The 24,467-nt window shown below is 35.5% G+C and overlaps 1 protein-coding gene and 1 long non-coding RNA gene across 2 annotated transcripts; both read left to right on the top strand.

Moving 5' to 3' along the window:
• The first annotated feature begins 5,000 nt into the window (after positions 1–5,000).
• On the top strand, positions 5,001–24,030 carry LOC121410048 (immunoglobulin-binding protein 1-like). Its single transcript, XM_041601886.1, has 8 exons — positions 5,001–5,148; positions 7,060–7,172; positions 7,679–7,817; positions 10,574–10,762; positions 10,996–11,175; positions 12,106–12,245; positions 20,784–20,908; positions 22,957–24,030. The coding sequence occupies exons 1-8, from the start codon at positions 5,020–5,022 to the stop codon at positions 22,995–22,997; spliced, it is 1,056 nt and encodes a 351-aa protein (XP_041457820.1). The 5' UTR covers positions 5,001–5,019; the 3' UTR covers positions 22,998–24,030.
• On the top strand, positions 12,945–17,272 carry LOC121410049. Its single transcript, XR_005969266.1, has 4 exons — positions 12,945–13,245; positions 14,408–14,487; positions 14,913–15,085; positions 15,625–17,272. It is a non-coding gene; the product is annotated as an uncharacterized LOC121410049 (long non-coding RNA).
• Positions 24,031–24,467: the final 437 nt, after the last annotated feature.

The raw sequence follows: 24,467 nt of genomic DNA, 5'->3' as shown, positions 1-24,467 counted from the left end.
TTTTGCCTGATTTTACTCTCTTATTGATAAGGTATACTCAGTAAGGCCAAAAGTTTACATACACTCATGGAATTCAGTGAAATTTGTTTGCTTGCCAGACATCGTAAACTTTACTATATCTTCAGAAGTATAAATACTACCATGATGAATTTGGTATCAAATGAAAGAGCGTATTAAGTTCTTTCAGATGATTGGGATGCCGTTTCGATTAAAGCATATTTTAGGTGGAATTTTCTTTGAAGAAAAAAAGTAGTATTCATGCCAAATGTATTCTATTGTTTATCATGATTTCAAACATTTCATATAAATGTACAAATGTCAAATTTATGATTTATATTACATTTTCTATCATTATATGTCACCACTTAAAAAGTGTAATCTGAAATGTTTGTGTTGAGAAGTAACTAGCACAAGTATGAAATGTTTTTGTCAAGTTTTATTTTTAATTTATCTAAAATATTAAGAAATTTTTGGTGAAAAAAATGACACCTAAATATTTTCAGCTCCTGATGACAAATCAATGTGATGAAGGTTCATGACATACTCATTTGTTTGATAACAAATTAGTTATGATAGCACAAATATTTTAAAAGATACAGTAAATTTTATGATGTTTGGCAAGTGTCAACTTTTCTTTTGATTTCCTGGGTGTATAAACTTCTGGCCTCAGCTGTATATATATACACACACACACACATTTCATCACATAAAACAGAAGCCGAGAACATCAATGAGTTATAACTAAATCACCAATACTATAGGCAAATGGTCTATCATTACCGATAGAGCATGAATGAGTAAGAATTATTAGCAGAAATGATACAAAATGTCACTTGTCATGCATTGTCTGAGTTTCAAAAAGAAATGATTAAAAATTCCAATATCTGCTCTTTAATTCAATCACAGTATGTGGTCAAGATTAACAAAATTCTGTTTATTTGAAACGAGTCTCGAATTTTAAAAATTTGACAAAAATGAAGAGGTTTTACAAGCTACTAGCTGTCAGATTTTGTTTTTGTACACTCTGTTTTGTTGAAGATGATCAGACATAAAGTCTTTTGCTAACGGTTTGAAAACACAAGGAGACTTTAAACTAGTCAAGTCATTTGTCAATTGTTTCTATGATTAGTGTATTATAAATCATAGATAATTCAATTGATTTCTTCCATGCCAAATTTCATATAAAAAGCACCAAACCTGCTATGAGACTGGTATTATGCTTGATCATTGGCATGTTTTTATGTTTATTGGAAACATGACTTACATTAGATCACTGAATTAAATGGCAACACTGTAAAAACTGTGGTGTTAAAACTGACACCAATTGGTGTTAGTTAATAGAGGACCACATCCTGAGGTGTTAAAATAACACCCTAGAGATTTAACATAACACCAAAGAGTGTAAATGTAACAACCATAGTTGTAATAACACCTATAGGTGTAAAACTAACACCACCAATTTAACACCGGTGTAAAATAACTGGTGTGGTCCTCTATGTACACCGGTTAACACCACAGTTTTTGCTGTGAAATATCTAACTTTATATTTTCTCATTCAAATCAATGCTTACTGTTCTGTTGGATGTTTAATTAATGACTTACTGATCAAAAGTCTGGTATCCTTGACCCCCCCCCCCCGTGTTGCATGAATCTTTGCGTTTTAATCTCCTCTCGTTTCTAAATTCTGATACTCAAACCCGGGGGGGCCACTTACATTGACGAGTGGATACCATGCGCGACCAAAAAAACACGTAAAAAGGATGTCTTTTTCACGATAGGGCACGTTACGTACGTAACGTGATAAGGGTGTCAAAAACACAAAAATAATGAAAAAAGGGTATCTATTTCGCTAGGAAAATTACGTGTTTAGGGTCGAATTTGCGGGGATGATAAAACAAAATTAAATGTTTTATAAAGGATGTCCTTTTTGCCCCAACACTACGTGTTTAGAGTCCGATTTGCGCGAGGTGTAGAAGGTGGGGTCGTACTAAACCAAAAAAGGTAAAGCCGACGACCGAAGGACCCGTGACAATAAAACATTCCTGTACTTGTTTAGGGGTTCATTTCAGGGAATATTTGCCAAGAGTATCGTTTTGTTTCCAATACTTGTTAAGGGTAGGGTTTCACACGCCAATACTTGTTGAGGGGTGCATTTTCAGAATATGGAAATTACGTGTTTAGGGTGCTTTTCGAGACCCCATGGTCGCGCATGGTATCCACTCGTGAATGGAAGTGGCCCCCCCGGGTACTCAAAGCATTGCCTATAATTACGGTAATTATTGTTACCACTGTCAGAATTTTTGTGATATATAATCATATTGTAAATTGGAATTGATATTCTCTTTTTCTTTTTATTTATATCAACATGATGTCTGAAGCTTAGAGCTTGATATTAAAAGGAAAACCAGACAAACAGTGCAATAAAAGAGACATATTTAGTATTCTTTCTTTTTTTCTCCGTCTCGATCTGTATAATCTTTTCTTTATCCTCCCTTTTATCTTTCAGTATGCGATTTTTTTAAATCTTCCATTTTTCTTTACTTCCATTCTGTTGATTTTTTATATTTTTCCTTCCTGTCGTTCTTTTATCTAAAAATATTTAGAAAAATTGAACAAAATTTGCACTGCCGATAATCAAAGTGTTGATCACAAAGTCACATTGATTAAGCGCATACACAGATTTTATTATTTTAAAAGTATTTATTAAATCCATTCAGTTCATAATACAAGTATAAAGGTACATTGCAAATATTATCTTCAAACCAAACACAGTTTATAAAGGCAAATAATTATTCATAATACATAAATATTGTACAGAAATCATATTTGATATACTCAAATCAGTCAATTATAGTAACTAATGAAAATTTGACAAAGGTATCATTCAGTAGTTATTTAAACCCACAAATAAGTAATATCACATTGCTTAATGATGAATGAAACTACTACTACTAGACAGAAGCGTACCTAGGATTTTCCACACGGGGGGGGGGGGATCGTCCACCCAATAATTTAATTGACAAGAAAAAAAAGGTCATCAACCACACATAAAGGATTTTGTACCAAAAAAGTCCTCAACTGGATATAGGACATTTTGCACCAGAAAAAAAAATTGACAGCAAAAAAAAATATTTAGAGGGGGCCACTGGTACTGGTGGCTCGTCAGGGATCAGTACGGTAGTGACTCGTGAGGGAGCAGTCTGTCCCCCCCCCCCCCCATAGGTAGGCGAGTGCTATTAGATGAAAGTAACATAGAAAGAAAGGATCGAGTGTTCCACTCTCCACGTACCCACATACACACAAACAAACCCTCAAACAGTCACAGGCTCCCCCACAGAGTTAACAATTCGTTGGCTCCCCCCCCCCCCACGCGGGGCGCCGGCGGCCCCGAGCGCGGCGCGCGCGTTTCCGTTTTACACCCTGGCGAAGGCATTTTCCGGAAAAGTAGCCAAAAAGCGACTAGTGAAGAGTCTACACACGTCGCTGGTTGCATGCAGCGTGCGACACAGGCGAGTCCACCACCGCATGCAATTTGCACAGTGTTACTGATCAGAGCACAGTTCCTCGGCACTTCATGTACAGAGAGCGCGGCAGTCAGGAGTGAAATCAACATGCTTTTGCCGGCAGTCGCGTTGTTTATGATAGTGTTTTTTTTTCTAAAAATAAATTATTAACTAAATGAATAGAATGACAGACAAAATCAAAATAAACAGATACATATAATGGAAAGACAAATTGAAGTTTGATGGATTGATACACTTAGAAGCTGCCGAAAGATAGATATAGAAGACTGATAAATAGATAGATAGATAGAAATATATATATATAGAGAGAGAGGTGAATAGATAGATAGAAAGAGAGAGAAAGAGGGAGAGATGGATGGATAGATAGATAAATAGAGAGGGGGAGAGACAGAGAGGTCGATATATAGAGGGAGAGGGGAGAGAGAGAAAGAGAGAGAGAAGGATAGATAGATAGAGATGTTATAGATCATATAGAAATATGGACGGACAAAGAGAAAGAGAGAAAAAAAGACAGACAGATGCTAGAGAAGGAGAGAGATAGAGAATTTGAGAGACAGATAGATAGATGTTAGATAGATAGAAAGATAAAGAATGAGAGAGACAGAGAAGATAGACAAATTAACAGATAGATAGATAGATAGATATATAGATAGAGAGAAATAGAGAAAGACAGACAGATGGATAGATAGAGATAGATGAGAGATAGATAGATGTTAGACAGATAAAGAGGGAGAGAGACAAAGAATATTAACAAATTAACAGATAGATAAGTTAAAAAAATAGATAGATAAATAGATAGAGAGAATAAGAGAAAGACAGACAGATGGATAGATAGATAGAGATTAAATAGATAATTAAAGAATGAGAGAGACAGAGAAGATTATTAACAAATTAACAGATAGATAGATACTCTAGTTAAAAAATAGATAAATAGAGAGAAATAGAGAAAGACAGACAGATCATAGATAGATAGATAGAGAATTTGAGAGATAGATAGATGTCAGATAGATCAAGAATGAGAGAGAAGAGCGACAAATTAACAGATAGATACTGTAGTTACATAGGTAGGTAGAGAGAGAGAAATACAGAAAGACAGACAGATGGATGGATAGATAGAGAATTTGAGATAGATAGATGTTAGATAAAGAATGAGAGAGACAGAGAAGATTATTAGATAGATAGATACTGCAGTTACATAGATAGATAGATAGAGATAGAATGTGAGGGATAGATATATAGACAGAGAGAAAGACAGACATCAGCAAATCGGCAAGGCAAATGATCAAGGCAAACATCCGTATTGAACCTGGAAAGTATAAGCTCAGCTGTTCTGCGGATAACTTCGGTGCGGACTTTGGATCGCGCGCCCAGCTGATAATCAAACGTAGACGTAGACTCTTCACTAGTCGCTTTTTGGCTACTTTTCCGGAAAATGCCTTCGCCAGGGTGTAAAACGGAAACGCGCGCGCGGCGCGGCGCGAGCTAGCATTTAGAGATGGCAGTATTTAACATGGCGACCTCCATCTGCAATGCCCCACAACTTTCAGAAATTTTTGAAGAATCAAGGAAAATGCAGGAGGAACTAGAACATTCGTCAGGACCATCAAATAGTCAAAGCTATCAGGTTGGGTTTCCCATGATTCTTTCAACTGTTGGTCGAATATGAAAAAACAGTTAACGGTAGTTTTTTATGCCCGTCCCCATCTTATCTTGCCAGTCCCATCCATTGTTTTTCTCGTACGGTATTCGGTAATAATACTTTAGGGTTTCACTGTTGTTCTTGGTATGTTGAAAAGCTCCAGCTGGAACACTCAACTTGGAGGAAATAGAGGTCGGCTAGAGAAGACCATCCTAGTCAAGCTGGAGACTTATCAATTTGTTATTAAATGATTGTGAGCTGGTTATATTATAGAAATTAATTTAAGTCATATGGGAGGGTATTCCAACCGGGGTGGGGGGGGGGGGGGGGGCACTTACATTGACGAGTGGATACCATGCGCGACCAAAAAAAAAACGTAAAAAGGATGTCTTTTTCACGATAGGGCATGGTTACGTACGTAACGTGATAAGGGTGTAAAAACCACAAAAATAATGAAAAAAGGTATCTATTTCGCTGGGAAAATTACGTGTTTAGGGTCGAAATTTGCACCGATGATAAAACAAAATTAAAATGTTTCATAAAGGATGGCCTTTTTGCCCCAACACTTCATGTTTAGAGTCCGATTTGCGCGAGGTGTAGAAGGTGGAGTTGTACTAAACCAAATAAGCTAAAACCTATGACCAAAGGACCCGTAACAATAAAACATTCCTGTACTTGTTTAGGGGTTCATTTCAGGGAATATTTGCCAAGAGTATCGTTTTGTTTCCAATACTTGTTGAGGGTAGGGTTTCACACGCCAATACTTGTTAAGGGTTGCATTTTCAGAATATGGAAATTATGTGTTTAGGGTGGTTTTCGAGACCCCATGGTCGCACATGGTATCCACTCATGAATGAAAGTAGCCCCCCCCCCGGGGTCCCTTGACCATGTTGACGTATTGGGGAAAAAAATTTCTTATTCTAGTTATAGTAATTAGTTCTTGAGATTGGGATTTCGAGGGTCAGGGTGTTGAAATAATAGTTCGAGGCACATTTGAACTTTAGACCAAAAGCTTTAGTCTGTTATGTTGGTTGTTTCGCTGAACTCTGTGTGACAAAATAAGGTTGAAAATGTTTGGATTACTTTCTCTTTTTCTTTTGGACAAATGCTAGATTTGTTTACACTGTCAGTTTTGACAGTGTAAAAACAGTAGACTGTAAGAGGGGCATGACCAATATTGGAGACTGTCTCTAATGTGGGAGATTATCTCTGATATCAGAGACATTGTAAAAAATTTGGGTATCCAATTCAGAGACGGTCTCCAGTTTGGGAGACCAATTTCTTTGTTTACATTTGCTGCAAAAGGATTACCTTGGCAGAAAATAAAAATGTGATAAGCAGATTCCTCATGAAAAATTACCCCTTTTCATCGTCTACTTTTATTGAAAAATATGCCGAAAATTCAAATTTGTGAGCGCTCTGGTGAATACAAAAGTTATTCCCAAGTTACTAAGGAAAAACAAATTGCAACTGTATCATATGGAAATCAGTAAGTTTGGTCACAAAAGGTCAAAGGTCAATGTTAAACAACGTTTACATGCTTTGCAAGACTCTTATGACACCTAACTCCGCAACCTTCAGTCACTTTCCAACAAAACTTGGATGGCAGATGTACTTGGGCGACCTGCATGTTACACATGTACTGCAGTCGGAGGTCACATGGTAAAGTCATAGGTCATTTTCAGGTCAACATTAAAGTTTACGTGCAAGGCTCTTGTGACAAGTGTTATTTCATCCCAGTCATTTTATTTGAAGTTACGATACAATTTTGTTTGAAAAATAAAGTATGCATTCTTTTTGTACTATTACATTTTTGAAAGATGTATTTATTCTCTCCCTCTCTCTTCTTTCTCACCCACACACACTCACCTCCTTATGCACAAATATATTCAACAGGATAAAGTGAAGAAAGGAATATCTCAACTTGAACAAGCAACTCACATGGTGAATGAACTTGGTCTTTTTAGTCGTAATGAAGAGATTGAAGAGTGTCCTACTGCTCATATAAGGTACATGTAAATCATCATAGATTCTACTCCCTGCACATTGTATATCATTAGGCTACTAAATTGTATAACAATAAATTGTAGCTTTAGGCACACATGTCAGACCTCTCTCAGAAACATACCTACCTGCTTATAGTTTATCTTACAGCAATTTTAAAAATTGATGATGCTCCCCTCCCTCCCCCTTTGCCCATATTAACATATTACACTAATAAAATTGATGATATTAGACTTTTGTACTATTATTCAAGAAGTTGGGACTAATATAATGTTTGAAGGTCAGAGTAAATGTTTCTATCCATAATATGTTTTTATTTTGCAATATAAATAGTAATTTTTTTAAAGGAAGAAAATGCAGCAACATTTTTTTTCATTTGTACAGAAAAAAAAGAATTTTCAAATGAGTAAGTAACTATCTGGCTCATTTTATTTTAAATTGTTGTTTTAGGTAGTTATGCAATATGACGGGGATTTTATTAATTGAAGACTTTTTTTCAAACCCTGTCTAGATATCTACTTCTACCTGCGTTCCTTGGTGATATGACTCTCAAGTTTCAAGATGATGATAGACTCAGTATCGTTCAGAAAGCCAAGGCTTATTTCAGAGATTACATCAGGAGATGTAGGGATTATGGTGTAACAAAAGAGGTAAAATAAGCTATTCTCATAGGTTCAGTATTGGCAAATATGTGTCATTTCACTTTCATAAAAAATATTTATTTATTTTGGTATAAAATCATTTCACATAGCAGTCTTACAGCTAAACTGTGTATAATTTACATGTACATTTTTGGTACAATTTTTCAATACAGCATACATTAAGAATGTTTTGAATACCGTAGTACATAAATAACCAGTCTCTCTAGATGACTATTTCAGTGAATGTTGGTGATAGATTAAAGAAAATCAATTTGAAAAAGTTGTTATTATAGGAATTTAATCATATTTCCAGGGAGCATTAATATAATATACAGTAGGTCACAAACCAATCAATCACCTTAGCTGTTATCATATATGTAATATATGATAACAGATGAGGTAACCAACTGGCCTGCATGTTATTATGTACAAACAAGGAAACAAAAATTGTAAACACATATTTCTCACAATATTAGTGGAAAATGAAATAAAGATGTTAGTATCTTATACTCACAAAGCAATGATAAATTGCACTATTAGCAGGGTAATATAATTTACACAAATATTTTTTTTAAAGTGTAAAAATAAAGTATGTGCCACAAGTACAATCATTTGAGCATATATTATATCTAGGACACTTTCAATGCTTTTCATTTTTAATAAACAGTAGTTGAGTAGTCTTTAATGAAGGACAGTGTGCTCTTTGATTGTTATTGTATTTTATTTCACAATAGTTCCTAGCATTCTGAAGCTTATAGGAAGTGCTAGTGTCTCGATCATGAGGAGCCATTGATGAAATGGGGATATTTACTGTGTGAGGTTACTTGCAAACTTTATTGTCAACCTTTCCTCCATGGTAGCTTATATCTTTTGCTTTACGTATAGAGATACACTTAATGATAACAATTGATTCGAATTATTCATAGGGTTCTTAAGAAAATATTTCACTTACACATTGTTACATTTCAAAACGTCAACAAAATGCTTCAACAATATTTACTTGAAAAACCATTTATGAATTATGACAAGGATACAAATGCCATACAAATAATTACAGAATGTATTGTTTTTGCCATGTATTTTTCATAGCTGACAAGTTTTATTGAACAATGGTACATGACTTTTACATTTCCCTTGAAAAGTTTTGTTTCAATATTCATGCGTAATGAGGATATTAGTTCCATCGACTATTGATTGTTTTCATTCCCGTAGGACCATTCGGTGCCAATAGGCAATCATTTATTATCATTAATAATCATCATTATTATCATTATCTTCATCATCATAATTGTCATCATCATTCTTATCATCATCATCATCATCCACATCATCATCATTTTTATAGGTGTTTTGGGATTTGGATAGTTCAAGATAATGCTGTAACCGATTTTTATTCCAATTCCCGATCCGATTTTCCCCTTTTTGTACATTTTTCCGAACTCCGATTTTTGACCAGTGGGGAAAAAATCGGATCGGAAAAACCAAAACATAACAAGACAAAAAAAAATAAACACGTGGCGACATGTTTGCCGTCAAAATGCGCTGGTGATTTGTTTTGATCTCAGACAAAAGCGGTGGAAGGAAAAGAAGAAGATAAAGGGGAAGAAAATTATGATTTGTTTTTATCTCCGATATTAGCGGAAAGGCAGGTGGAGAAGAAGATTATGATTTGTTTTGATCTCCGACATAATCGGGGAAGAACAAAACGATGATGATAATTGATGATAATTTGTTTTGATCTCCGACAAAAAAGGAGGAAGAAAAACAACGAAAAGACGATATGTTTTGATCTTAGGCGGAGGCAAATAAGATTTAGTTGAACACGCTGACATGCGCGGTAATATTTACGACTATCTGATTATACGTCTTTTAAGAGTTTACGATTACCTCCGCCATCACTACGATGTCGTAGAGAAGGTGAATATCATGGTAAACAACTCTGGATAATAATGCGTCCTTTTCGGGAGGTCATGCGACCTTTAAGAGTTTACGATTACCTCCGCCATCACTACGATGTTGTAGAGAAGGTGAATATCATGGTTAACCACTCAGGATAATAATGCGTCTTTTTCGGGAGGTCATGCGACCTTTAAGAGTTTACGATTACCTCCGCCATCACTACGATGTTGTAGAGAAGGTGAATATCATGGTAAACAACTTTGGATAGTAGTGCGTCCTTTTCGGTAAGTAATGCGACCTCTAAAAGTTCACGACGGACGCCGCCATCACCACGATGTTGTAGAGAAGAGGCCAATCGTTGATCGGCGGTAGTGTCGCACGCTGGAACGTCATTATCTTATTTTCCTTCCTCCGATTATGTCGGAGATCAAAACAACTCATCATCTTCTTCCTCCGCTTTTGTCGGAGATCAAAACAAATTCTGCCATCAGTGTAGCGTGCCGCATTTGTCCACGCGCCGGCCACATACAAATTTTAATGTATTTTTTTGTTTTTGAATATCTTCCGATCCGATATCCGAACCGATTCCGATTTTAGGAGCAAAACTTCCGAACCGAACTCCGATCCCGTAATTGCTCTAACTTACAACATTAGTTCAAGATACATTATTCAAACTTGGATGGTCTTCATGTATTTTTTTCTGAACTTATCTGTTAGAACTTTTCTTCTGAGGTTGAGTTTTCATTTACTGCATAAATGCCATTCACTTCCAGATCCCATGCTCATTTCACAGGTTTCCTCCTCAATATTGGGCCCATCCATCTTCCCTACTTCCACAATAGCTAAACAGTTTTATATTCTTATAGGAGATACCAGAAGAACCATCTGAGGAATCTGATCCTGTACCAAGACCTAGTGGCAGACCTAACCTTGCAGCTATGCAGAGTAATAGAGAAGAAAAGATAAGACGGTATAAGGAAGCCAAGGAATTGAACCAAAAATTGACTGACTTAGGTGACTGGGAAGTAGTAGAAAGAAGAGAAGAAGATGTGAAGGTGAGGATAGATAGAATTGAAAAATCTATACACATGGAAACAGATATATCATTTTGGCAAACCCATGTACATCTTTTTCATGAAGAGCAATTAATTAACATTGCACTGCACTCAACTAGTGAGTAGGTAACTGCCTGCTAAAGCTGAGTAATAATAATATGAATAGATTTTTTCTAGATAGATGGTGTAATACATGTATACATGCCTTTTATAATTTTCATATTTATATCTAGAGGGAATTCTTTCTCTTGATGCTCAAGAAGTGGGTATCGACATCCTTGGAGCAGCTGAACAGCATTCAACAGGAAATAGAAATCTTACAGCACATGGCCAAGATGAAGAAAGGAGAGAATCAATGCCAGGATGATAATTCAACAAAAAGAAAAGAACCACCTCCAAAAGAACATAGGAAGGTAAGTGACCTTGAAACTCATTTTTTTCTCACCTGCGAAGCAGAGTGAGACGATAGGCGCCGCTTTTCCGACGGCAACAGCAGCGTCAACACCAAATCTTAACCGAAGGTTAAGTTTTTGAAGTGACAGCATAACTTAAAAAATATATGGACCTAGTTCATGAAACTTGGACATAAGGCCAACCAAGTATTACTGAACATCCTGCCTGAGTTTCAGGTCACATGACCAAGGTCAAAGGTCATTTAGGGTCAATGAACTTTGGCCAAGTTGGGGGTATTAATTTTGTTGAATTACCATCATAACTTTAAAAGTTCATGGATCTAATTCATGAAACTTGGACATAAGAGTAATCAAGTATTACTGAAGATCCTGTGATAGTTTCAGGTCACATGACCAAGGTCATTGGACTTTGGCCATGTTGGGAGTATTTGTTGAATAACCGTCTTAACGGAAAGTGTATGGATCTAGTTCATTAAACTTTGACATAATGAGTAATGAAGTATAACTGAACGTCTCATGCGAGTTTCAGGTCACATGACCAAAGTCAAAGGTCATTTAAGGTCATTGAACTGTGGCCATTTTGGAAGTAATTATTGGATTGCTGTCATAACTTTCAAAGTTTATAGATATAGTTTGTAAAATGTGGATATAGGGGTAATCAAGTATCACTGACAAGTCTTAGGTTGCATGATCATGGTCAAATGTCATTTATTGTCAATGAACGTAGTATTGTATCATTATATGAATGGTGTTTTTGTGAATAATTATTCTATAGTAGTTTTCAAAGTCAGCACTGCTGCTTTATTTATTTGCGCGATGCAGGTGAGACTGCCAGACGCGCTCCACTTGTTAATATACATATTCCACTTTTTAAAGGTGACTGTTGTACTGTTGATTGTTTATAAGTTGATGTTTTTATTTATTTTTCAGCCCATGAAACCATTCATATTAACAAAGGATGCCCTCCAAGCTCAGGTATTTGGTGCTGGTTACCCAAGTATACCAACCATGACAATAGATGATTTCTACCAAAAAGAGATTAGAGAAGGAAAAATACAACTTGGTTCAATGTAAGTTAGAATACTATTTGATTTCATTTACTATTGGCCACTCACATTTAGAATAGATTTTAAAGAGGCAAACAACTGAGTAGCCGGCGTGAAAAAGGATACCAATTTTGGAAGAAAAAGGGAATTCAATATTTTTGCACCGCTAAGGCTCAATATGAGGATGTTCTATATTAAGTGCTACCATTTATTGCCCTATGTTTCAATGAGAAGTCCATTGAAGAGCTGAATATATGAAAAAGCAATTACAGTTCGACCTCTCTTATCCGGATAAACGATTTATCCGGATCTTGGAGACCCAATATTAAATACACGCAGCTGCCTCCCCAACAGCAGCTACACGTTTTCTATTGTAGTGGGGGTACGGACGGTATTCACTGCATTATCAGTGCAAATTATAGGCGATATTTTTACAGAAATGAAATTGATCGATGGTTAAAACTCTTGGATAATTTTACCTGCTAAAATGATTGAGGAATATACATCAAGCATACCTCAAAAGAAAGGGAATAACTCAATGAAACTAAGTTTTATGATTGGATCATCGTGGAGGGTATCGCAGCTTCGCAATGTCAGCCATTGTTATACTGACTGTAGGCTCAAACATGATAGATGGTGCTGTCCGTATTGAGTCCTAGCACTAGCTAGCAAAACATATTGGCCCGAATTCACAAAGGTGGTTTCTGCAGAAACCATGGTTTCAACCGTGGGTTTTGCTGATTTTGGTATTCACAAAGGTGGTTTCAAATGAAACCATGGTTTCAACCGTGGGTTTTCGGCATGATTTTGAGTCAACTGTTTTAGGTGGTTTCAAACCGTGGGTTTTAGGAAAACCATGGTTTTTAGGCACATTGACCAATCACAGAACAGTATTTCGGTACATTGCTGAGCTAGCTAGCTGCACTGAGCAAGTGCATAGACGTAGACGACGATAAATAGCTTTGCACGAAATGAAGAGGAGCGAAGCGATTAATATCGGTATTTGCCGAGCTGTGAGAACATCGTAAGTAATTTACCATTTTATAGCGACAATGAATATTTTTTTCTACGTCTGCATGTATTTGTTTGTGAAGAAATATTATAATTAATGCTGTAAATGCATGCAAAGTTAAGAGCGGAACGGTGTTCTTGGGATGGAAAAACCATTATCGCACGCAAGTTATTTTCCAGTCCCACGCGTGAAGTTTTGTGTCCTGTCAAAATATAACGAAGAGCTGTCCCACCGACTCGCTCAGGAGAAGGCATTGTCATTGTGATATTATCTTGCTGCATAGCGATAACATGACAAAGCCGCCAAAGTAGTCAGACTTTCAACCACAATTGTGCAAAATTCAAGAAAATTTTGTTCTTTATTAATTTGTACCTTATCTTGTAGTCTAATTAAAGTAACTGCACAAAATTGCAGAATTAATAATAATAACTAAACTAAACTAACAGCATAAGAAATATTTTGGGTCAATTTTTAGTGAATGGAAAAACACTAACCGTGTCTACCTTAGATCCTGTCTCCAAGTAGTCTAGTGATCACAAAAATTATTTTTCAACATTCACTTATTCAGATCCAACTTGAGAAATGTAGTAGATCTAGCCTCGCGCCCCTCAAGGACTCTGATATCTTTTATAATTTCTTTATCATGAAGCCGTAGCCCAAGTTAGACACGCTAGTCTAGGCCTTGGGTAGGCCCTAGGCCAGGGCTATGTCAGTGTGTGTCGAAGCTGGTAAACAATTAATGATGGAATCCCCTTCAATATCCACATCACTGCAAATTGGTTAAATACACTAAATTTAAGTTTTATACCTTTTTTACACCTTGTATAATAAAAGGAATAAATATTCTTATAGGGCCTAAATAATCAGATTGATCTGGTGGCCATTTTTTTTGCAAAATCTTCCCATCCCTTGCTGCGCACTGCGTAATACAATAGGCTTGACTCGCTTTGTTTACATGATGTAGCTACAATACGATGAGCTACGTTATGAAGCACCGTTCTGTAGAACAATTAATTGAATGGATTATTTTAACAAATCACCCCAAATGATAATAAGAATTTACATTTTGGTTGGAAATCTGGCAGGTTTGAAGAGATGTTGAATTATGTTTATGTCCATTAGATTTAAAGCTTAATTTAATGTAGATCTATCTGTACTTTGTTTATTTCCGCAGTAAATTTTTGAATGGATGAAAACATCTTACAACATGCACAGGCTGTCCTGAGAGACTAGTAAAGGAGGATTGTAAGAGAGGTATGTTAATTTTTGTTGTCGTTTCTATGTGGACTTTTGTCTATTCTTTGTCACCGTCTAAAACTTTTTTATCATAAATTTTGTTGTCATGATAAAGAACCACTTATTTTGATCAATTTCAATCTTGGTTGATGTACACATCCGACAGTGACTGAATTGATCTAAATTCCGTGTCACATGGTCATAGAGTATAATGCCTAAATGTCAAGTATTTGTAGATCCAGTTGATCAATTTAAATTTAACTTTATGAGAATGGCAATCTGATTATCATTAGGTTATGGACAAAAAAGTCAACTGACCAAATATATGCAGATTTAAAAGGTAGGCCTATTAATTTTGACAGTACGCAGTAAAGGTAGTTAAGAATACATTTTTTTTTTCAATGTTTAAATATTTTCTTTTGCTTCTCACTCTAACTCAATAGGAATATGCCAACAAGAACTGCAATGAGGAGTCGTTGACAGGAGGAAACTTTTTAAAAGAGACCACATACTACCTCATCAACATGCTTGACGATGATCTGAGCCTGAAGAGGGACAAAGGGCCTAGTGATAGACTACCTTTCTGCAAGTATTGACAATTCTGCTTTTGTATGGTGTAAGTATTTTTTTAATAAGAAAGTTATATGACAATAACATCTCAAGACAAGCCTAGTGTATGCAAGTATTAGTGATATTCTTGTAAGAAGGAAGACTCATTTAAAAAGTGATAATAAATTTTGGCAACTGCCTGTTTTTAATTTACAATGAACTGTGCATATGATAATACAATCAGAAATGTAAATTAGAACTATATGTTTTGTCATCCATTGTGGACAGATTCTTCCAAAATCCCTAATTTACATTAAAGAAAAAAATATGAGAGGTTGCATCATGATCTTGGTTATTTGAAAAAAGTATTGCATCGGCTATGCTCAATGTATGTTTGTCACACAAATGTTTATGGGATACGGATAGGTTTAGCCTTTAGAACAGTAAAGTAATTTTTAAAGGATTCCATATGGGAACCAGTCTTTTTTTTCAAATCTTACAATGTAAAGACAATAGAATAGTTTCATTTTGTTTTCTCTTTGTCATCTAATAAAAATAAAAATGCAGAGTAAGATGCAACTTCTGGCAATATATCTTCATTTACAGGATAATTTCAGGGAATACGTGGTGATGAGGCATCAGTGTTGCAATTATCTGTGAGTGATCAAAGATGTTTCACAAGCCATAGCAAGAAAAAAGAGGGTTTGTGAGAACTTCAACAACCAGAGATGAGATTGAGACTACCCAACAACAACTGTGTGAGTGATTGATGGGACCCATGTCTATACAAGAATTCCTGGAGGGAAACAAGCCTTGTACTTTCCTGAAGGGCAAGTCCACCCCAACAAAAAGTTTCTTTGATATAATAGAGAAAAGTCCAATGAGCATAACACTAAACATTTCATCAAAATTTGATGTAAAATGAGAAAGTGTTGACATTTTGAAGTTTCGCTTATTTTCACAAAACAGACATCCTGGTCAGTATGCAAATGAGTGACAAAGTGACGTTCTCTACTCAGTGTTTCTTTTTGTAATATACTAGTATCATGATTTTTTCCCCCTCATAATGTGTATAAAGTACAGGTGAGATATGGTTTGATTTCTCCCTGAAACTTTTGTAAAAAGCCATTGTGGCAACCTATACTCAATTTGATGAAGAGTTTTCTCATAATTGTGAATTCTGTAAAAAATCAAGCATTATAATATATTTCTACAGAAGAAAGAGTGAGTGTGTGACATAGACTTTTTTGCATATCACCTGTTTTGTCACTTGATTAATTAATTTCTTATTTTACATCCTATTTTGACGTTTTCAGTGTCATGCATGTTTTATTTATCTCTATTCCATTCACATTAACTTTTTTTGTACAGTGGACTTGCTCTAAAACAGGTATTTTTTGTAATGTACAAGTAAGAATTTCATCATTTATTTGTGTCTTCTTTTTTAACACTTTTTTTACAGGGGTGGGGGGGTTAAATCAACCTCCCTTGAGATCTCTGCCAATGATCACATTAACGCCTTGAAAATTGGTATGATAATAGTGGGGGATGTCATATGCAATACTGTTTGGTTAATTTTTCCGAAATCGTCAGATCTTTTACATTAATTAATTATGCTAATTTCTGCATAAATCATACTTTTATACCATTGTTAACAATCAAAATGAAAAAAAAATCCTAGATTGAAAATGAATTTCTTATGTATTTTATTGTTTTATGAATTTCTTATGTATGTCTTTGTTTTTCAAACTTGTTTTTTGCCAAAATTATAGCAGGACATTTTTTTGAAGCATAATTATGCTGAAATCAAGTAATTTCACCTGTGAAAGTAAAAATAATCATGTCCATATGAAGAAGATGAGAAAATTCAACATTGACATTGTACACAAAATCACGTTTTGGAGCAATTTTGGGTCTGACATGCACTTATGTAAAGTTGAGTAATTTTCCAACAGCATGCCCATGCATCGTAAATTTGATCTCAAAAGATGTGCATGACTTTAAAGTAAAAAGTCGGCGAGTAGAATGGTTGTAAAATTTCGCACAGCGGAATAGTTGTGGAATATGTTGAGGGAGGGGGGTTAATTCACCCTACCCCCACCATAGTTCTATGCCCCCCCCCCCGGGGGTTTTACATGTAGGGTTAAAAGAGCACATTATTACTAAGAATTTCACATGAATACAAGTATTTGAAATGAACTTTTATCAGATTTAGTTTCTTTCAGACTACATGTATCTTCAATTATTTTTTCATTTAAAAAAACGCTATTTAATCAGGACGCATCAAATGCAAATTCCTCATTTACTTTTTCATGTGAAATATTCTCACATAATTTGAATTGTATATTTCAAATGCTTAAGATTAAAACTTTGATAGCTCACCGAAAGTTTATTGCATGCCCCAAAATATGCGTATGTGTCCATGGGGGTCATCGATTCTAATTGCTCTTTCTTTGTTTTTGCATCAGTTGTGTTTACACTTTGTACAGATAACCATTGGGGATTAAATACCATATGCATGTCCAAGAGGATAATAAGGTCAAAAGATCATGTAGCATACACTTTAGTTTGATTGTGATATGAGGCGAGACTGGTGGTTCACCTTGTTTTTTGTTGAAATGTGTTCTTTTCAAGTATCCCCAGGGCAACAGCCTAGCTAGGGCAACCAGGTAGCCTTATAAGTAGTGCTCAACTCTGGCAAACAGGAAAGCACTAGCTTGGCCTGGCACATGCACATTTAGGGAGCATGAATGAAACAAATTAAAAGGGCAATTAATGCATTTTCTTGGAAAAAATACAATTTCCATTGACCCCAAAGGATAACCTGATGGCCTACTTTGGGAAACCAGGTAGCCAAACAAGTAGAGCTCGACTCAGGCAACCAGAAAAATACCAGCTAATAATTAACAATAATAATTATTCATTTGGGCCATTATTGTATTGTAATACAAGAATGATGTGGCAATATATCAAAATTTAGACCTTATTATTTCACAAATGTTTATAATTTTGCAATGTTTTTAAAATTTTCAGTGTGTTATATTTTTATGTAATTTCCTGGTGTGATTTTCCAAGGTGCAAGATAGTTTCATGCAAATTAAAGATATACAGAAATGATAAAAGAAGAGTAGTCTTTTGCCTTTTTTCTGATTTGGACGAAATAATCATGAAGATGATCAAGATGACTTTGGTGGTGATGAGGATGATGATGGTGTTGGTGCTGCTGATGGTGACAAGTGTGGTGGTGGTTATACATGTAATGGTGGTGACGATGTTGGTGGTGATGATAATGAGGATGATGACAATAAAGATGATGGCAATGGTGATGTTAGTGTTGATGATGATGGTAATGTTGATGACAATAGTAATGATCATCCCCCTTTCATCTTCATCACTCCTCTTATTTATATGTATCCCTCTCATCTACATCTCTCCTCTAATCATCTCCCTTATCTCCATCCCTCGTCTCACCATCTCCATCACTCTATCCTTTCATCTCTCATCTCCATCCTCGGTTTCCCTCCATCCCTCATCTCCATCACCTTCATTCCTCCCATTATCTCCATCACCCTCATCAACTCGATTCCTCTCATTTCCATCCCTCTCAACATCTCCATTTTTCTCATATCTCCATTCATCTCAGGAAAATGCATATACACAAGATAGAATTCAACAGTAAAAATACTTGTTTTGAAATATAATATCCCTCTGTGAAGTGGGTTTTATTATTTGCCATATGAAGTTGAATAATTACATAGTAAACACTGTATACTTAACCAAATTTGCATTTTTGAAAGAGAAACTGAAAGTTTCATGCACATTTTCAGTGGATATAAAAGTTTTCAGTAACATTAAATTTTCAAAAATTCCAGTGGGTGGGGGGCAACTGCTGCGTAGAGCCATGCTTTTGAACATTTTGGGGGCCGGGATTATATCGTCCCAAGCTGGCCCCCCATGTATATTTTCCCTTAATACATTTTTGGGGCCGGGGCAAAAAACGCCCGACCCCCCCCCTGCAGCGCCTGTGCATGTGTACTATACATGCAATTTTAGCCTGAATGATGAATCGAACATCTACAAGTCAAGAAATTGAAGCTTATGACCACTTAGAACCAAGCTACACACCATGGAAAATAAATATATTTATTTTTAAAAAAGTAGAAGGGCAGATCCTACGATGTAAAGCTTCATCTAATTTTGTCTGAAGGAGAGCAACAATAGACATTCTTCTTTGATTGATGAATTAACAGGCTTAGTCCTACAACATCGTTGGAGTAAACAAACTCAGCCAAGCTCGGCCCTTTGACTGTACTGTACATGCACACTTTCATTGGGGATATCTTCGGGTCTGAAGCGCCCCGGCAGCTACGGGGGCCGAGCTAGTAATATTGCGGTGAAAAGCACCGAATCTTTATTTTTAATCCGTTTTTCAGTACTCACGATCAGAGAGAAAGTTGACAAACCTCAACATATCAGGCATCTACACTAAGTTTTACTCTTTCTATGAAGAAATTGAGTGAAGGGACTACAAGAGAGTCTATCTTCTGCGACAAAAGTGAAGAAATTAAATTATGATCACAAAATTATGTCAGTTGTTGAGCGGGGTCCCGGGGCCGAGTCGATCACTAAATACAGTACAGCAGCCAATACATCTGTACCTGGGAATCGCAAGATACTAGTAGCTAGAAGCGCATAAAATTACACCTTTTTCAATTTTTTATATTTCAACGAAAAAAAGTTGTAGTAATTGAAGAATCAGACCGTATTGCCACTTATGCAAGTGCTAGCTGTAGAATGTAAGTTTTCAATGAAACTGAGCATGCTCAGTACGCGCTAAAAAGGGGAAATCCCTGGTTTTTAGGTAAAACCCATGGTTTAAACCATGGTTTCATTTGAGTCCACTGTTGAAACCATGGTTTCATTTGAGACCACTGTTGAAACCGTGGGTTTTAGAAACCATCGTTTGTGAATACCAAATTTTAGAAACCATGGTTTTTCAAAAAACATGGTTTCTAAAACCCACGGTTTCTAAAAACCATGGTTTCAAACGAAACCACCTTTGTGAATTCGGGCCATTGTTTTTCCTGGAAAACAAAAAGAGAACATGATGAAATGTTTGCGCTGTGCCCTGATTTACTGAAAAATTATCCTGTCTAAGTTCTTTCTGTGATTTGGGTGGGATATTTCCATGAAAAATAATTATGTTGGAGGTAGACTATATTGGAAAATATATGTAATCAAAATGAGTTTGTGTATAGGATTAAGTTTAGATTGAAATCTCAGTTCCTCACATACTAGATTGAATTGAAAAAAAAAAAATAAATAAATCTTGGCAAGTGTGTATCCGAATAATAGAGAGATCCAGACAAGGGAGGCCGGATAAGAGGTAGGACTGTACACAATTTAGGAATTCTGTCCTGGCATTGAAAACTCTACAAATTGATACATTGTATATTGAAATACTGCAAGAATGCAAACAAATATTTGCTTCATAATGAATGTGATTCATGGAAATAATATTGTGCTGCTGTAACAATTCAATTGAACAGAGTATGTTGCTCATTAGCATTTTGATGGTTAGATTGATAGACTCTGTCTGTCTGTGTGTACATTTGCAACCCACCTTTGCCTTTTGCTTCAAATTAACAGAATTTTCATATTCTTTTAATGCCCCCAGCAAAGACTGTACGTTTTAAAGAAAACAGAAGAGGAAAGTTCTATAGGAACTGAAATAATAATTGTATGCTTCTCTTCATTTCATGAAGGAATCAACCACAGATGAGTGAGAAAGAAGAAGTTGAAGCCATTGATATAAGGAAAGAGAGAGAAATAGAACAAGATGATCCAGAAGCTCTCAAGAAAGCAAGAGAATGGGATGAATGGAAAGACGGTAAGTTATTATGGGTAATAGAATTAATGAACCAAGAATAATTGTTTTTGTCTCACCTGCGAAGCAAAGTGAGACTATAGGCGCCGCTTTTCCGACGGCGACGGCGGCGGCAGCGGCGGCGTCAACATCAAATCTTAACCTGAGGTTAAGTTTTTGAAATGATGTCATAACTTAGAAAGTATATGGACCTAGTTAATAAAACTTGGCCATAAGGTTAATCAAGTATTACTGAACATCCTATCAGAGTTTCATGTCACATGACCAAGGTCAAAGGTCATTTAGGGTCAATGAACTTAGACCATGTTGGAGGAATCAACATCGAAATCTTAACCTGAGGTTAAGTTTTTGAAATGTCATCATAACTTAGAAAATATATGGACCTAGTTCATGAAACTTGGACATAAGGTTAATCAAGTATCACTGAACATCCTGCATGAGTTTCATGTCACATGACCAAGGTCAAAGGTCATTTAGGGTCAATGAACTTTGGCCGAATTGGGGATTTCTGTTGAATTCCACTCATAACTTTGATAGTTTATGGATCTGATTCATGAAACTTAGACATAATAGTAATCAAGCATCACTGAAAATTTTGTGCAAGTTTCAGGTCTCATGATTAAGGTCAAAGGTCATTTCGGGTCAATGAACTTTGGCTGAATCGGGGGTATCTGTTGAATTACCATCATAACTTTGAAAGTTTATTGGTCTAGTTCATTAAACTTGGACATTAGAGTAATCAAGTATCACTGAACATCCTGTGCGCATTTCAGGTCACATGACCAAGGTCAAAGGTCAATGAACTTTGGCCGAATTGGGTGTATCTGTTGAATTACCATCATAACTTTGAAAGTTTATGGATCTGATTCATGAAACTTGTACATAAGTGTAATCAAGTATCACTGAACATCCTGTTCGAGTTTCAGGTCACATGATCAAGGTCAAAGGTCATGTAAGGTCAATGAACTTTGGCCATGTTGGGGTTTTTTGTTGAATAACCATCATATCTCTGTAAGTTTATTGGTCTAGTTCATAAAAAAGGGAAATAAGAGTAACCATGTATCACTGAACATCTTGTGCGAGCTAGAGTAGTATTCAAAGTGAGCACTGCTGCTATATTGAACCGCGTGATGCAGGTGAGACGGCCAGAGGCATTCCACTTGTTATTTATTATGTAAAGTGTAAGGAGTATGTAGAGAATTAAGACATGGCCTTGTGAGGTGGGTATGTTAAACACCATAGGTAGCATCCCATGGAAATATGGTTGGTATGCTATAATGTCAAAATTTGACCAAATCACCTTCATTTTGGAGAAAAGACCCTTTTTTGGTTGTAATTGTTTTTCTTCCAAACCAGCAACAGCAATGTTCTTTAAAAAATTGTTCTCTGACCCTTGATAACCAGGTCCAAGTGGAACTGATATTTTGCTTATATTCTTTGTAATCATAGAAGTAAACAGTATTCTACTCATATATATCTATACATTGAATGAAATTTAAAGTTTGATTTGTTGTTTTTAATTGAAACTCAGTATGGTTGTCACATATTAACTAGAACCTCACACCTTTTATATTTCAGAACCTCTTCCCTCCATTAAAAAATGTTTTGATCCCCTTTAACTCTCTTTGTGTAGTGTACGTAGTCTGTAAAAAGATTATTGCAGTTTTTTCTCATTTATTAGAAAGGTCATCTCACGAATTGATTACACTCTGACAGTTGTATGCTGTGTAGATACAGTATTGTATGCCATGTAGTATTATTTTTTTATATATTTATGTATTTATTGGTATAAAATCAATCTCAAATCAATCAAAGTATTTACAAGTGATGCATAATTGGAAACAATCATATACATGTACATAATTATACAAAAAGGGGGGGGGGGGGGAATGGTTGTGGCAGAATAAAAGAAGCATTACGAAATAAATATTGTTCAGGCATGAAGGACATCAAGACATACAGTGAAAGTTATAATCATGCCATGTAGTATTAAATGCTGTGTCTCTTTTAATGTTCTCAAGTCAAAAGTAATATGTGTATTTATTTTTCAGACCATAAAAGAGGATGGGGAAACCGTGAGAACAGAAGCTGATTGGAGCCTGACTACTGGACTAAATCATGGTCTTCATGACTCATAGTTACAGAAGAGAAAAGGGAGATTATCATCTCATCCAATTAGATCTTCTCTGATGGATGACAGACCTTTCTCAGACATCATTCAAAGCCAAATGAGATGTAACATTTGATGTATGGAGTAAGAGATATGGTTGAGAGTAGCTTTGATAGAATGCTATCTGTCCAGTAATGGTGTATGAATGTTACCGGGATAGAAGAGAATGGTAATGCACATGGATTGTTTTCAAAATTGTGAATACCAAAATGAATGTGGAATAACAGATTTTCTGTGGAAGAATTCAGAGAAGTGGCATTCTTTTAGAGATGATTGGATTTTACAGTATTCCAATCATTTTAACGATGGCAAAGCAATAAGATTACATGGGATGTATGCAATCCAGCCTTTCTATGACAAGAAGACAGACATCATTGATGAGGCCCAAGCCCAAATCAGTTGCATGCTTCATGATATGTGATATATGATTAATAATGTCATAAAATCTGTAAGATCAGATTATGTTCTCAAATTTAATTCAGGAATCGATAATGATGAGTCCTAAACTTTCAATACACTTTGTACAAATTAAAGTTAGGTTACAGACTTAGTTTCTGATTTTGTTATATTGAAGAAAAAAAACACCTGAAATGTGCTACTAATCTGTCAACAGAATTTTTCATTTTAAATCATAATTGGATTTCTTAGATTTTGCCTACATCAAAAGTCTTTAGCGAAATTGTTTTCCTAAGAATAGGCTTTAATTTCTTTTTATAGGTTATTTTCATTGATTTTCAACAAAATTTAGGTATCCTATTGCCCCCCCATCTACATCAGAAAGATAGGATGGTGTCTTATAAAGTGCATGATTTGGTGAACTGCAGAATACAACTACCTATTCAGACCTGTTATTGGAGTATTTCATTTGAAACATTAATTATGAAAAATGAGTTTATGGTATTAAATTTTGAATAGGAATGATGATATATTTGATTATATTTAAATAAGTATTAAATTTGAAAAAAACCACACACATATTCTCGGCCATCTATTCACATGCATGTGAATAGAAGTAAGTTTACACATCCCTGTGTGAGGTTAAAAGAGTTCATTTCATTTCCTGATGATGTATTAAAAGTGAATGCTATGTGCTTTGATTACTGCATAATGCTCTCATTTGTTTCATACATCATCACACAGTGGACCCGCCCAAATTACTTTCTTCAATCTGGCTCTTCTCTTCCCTCAGGTTAATGTGATGTACATAAGTTAATTACCAAGGAATTATTTATTTCTTGCCACCAAACAACTTAAAATTTCAAGCAGAAAAGTATCAGGGGTATGTGTAATAAAGGACTTGTAATTATTATTATCATATTTCAATGGCTGCAGCCAGTCAAAATATAGATTTCAATGGTAGTTTTAATTAATGGCAAAAGTTAACATAAGTGT

Source organism: Lytechinus variegatus, chromosome 3 (assembly GCF_018143015.1).
Source record: "Lytechinus variegatus isolate NC3 chromosome 3, Lvar_3.0, whole genome shotgun sequence".
In the NCBI taxonomy this organism is placed as follows: Eukaryota; Metazoa; Echinodermata; class Echinoidea; order Temnopleuroida; family Toxopneustidae; genus Lytechinus; species Lytechinus variegatus.
This window is presented reverse-complemented; position numbering and strand designations above follow the sequence as displayed.

Excerpts from the sequence above, each read along its gene's own strand:
- LOC121410048 (XM_041601886.1), top strand. The coding sequence starts at position 5,020 with ATGGCAGTATTTAACATGGCGACCTCCATCTGCAATGCCCCACAACTT. Across the intron at positions 10,763-10,995 it reads GAAGAGAAGAAGATGTGAAG|AGGGAATTCTTTCTCTTGAT; the intron begins GTGAGGATAGAT and ends ATTTATATCTAG. Across the intron at positions 12,246-20,783 it reads AAAATACAACTTGGTTCAAT|GAATCAACCACAGATGAGTG; the intron begins GTAAGTTAGAAT and ends CATTTCATGAAG.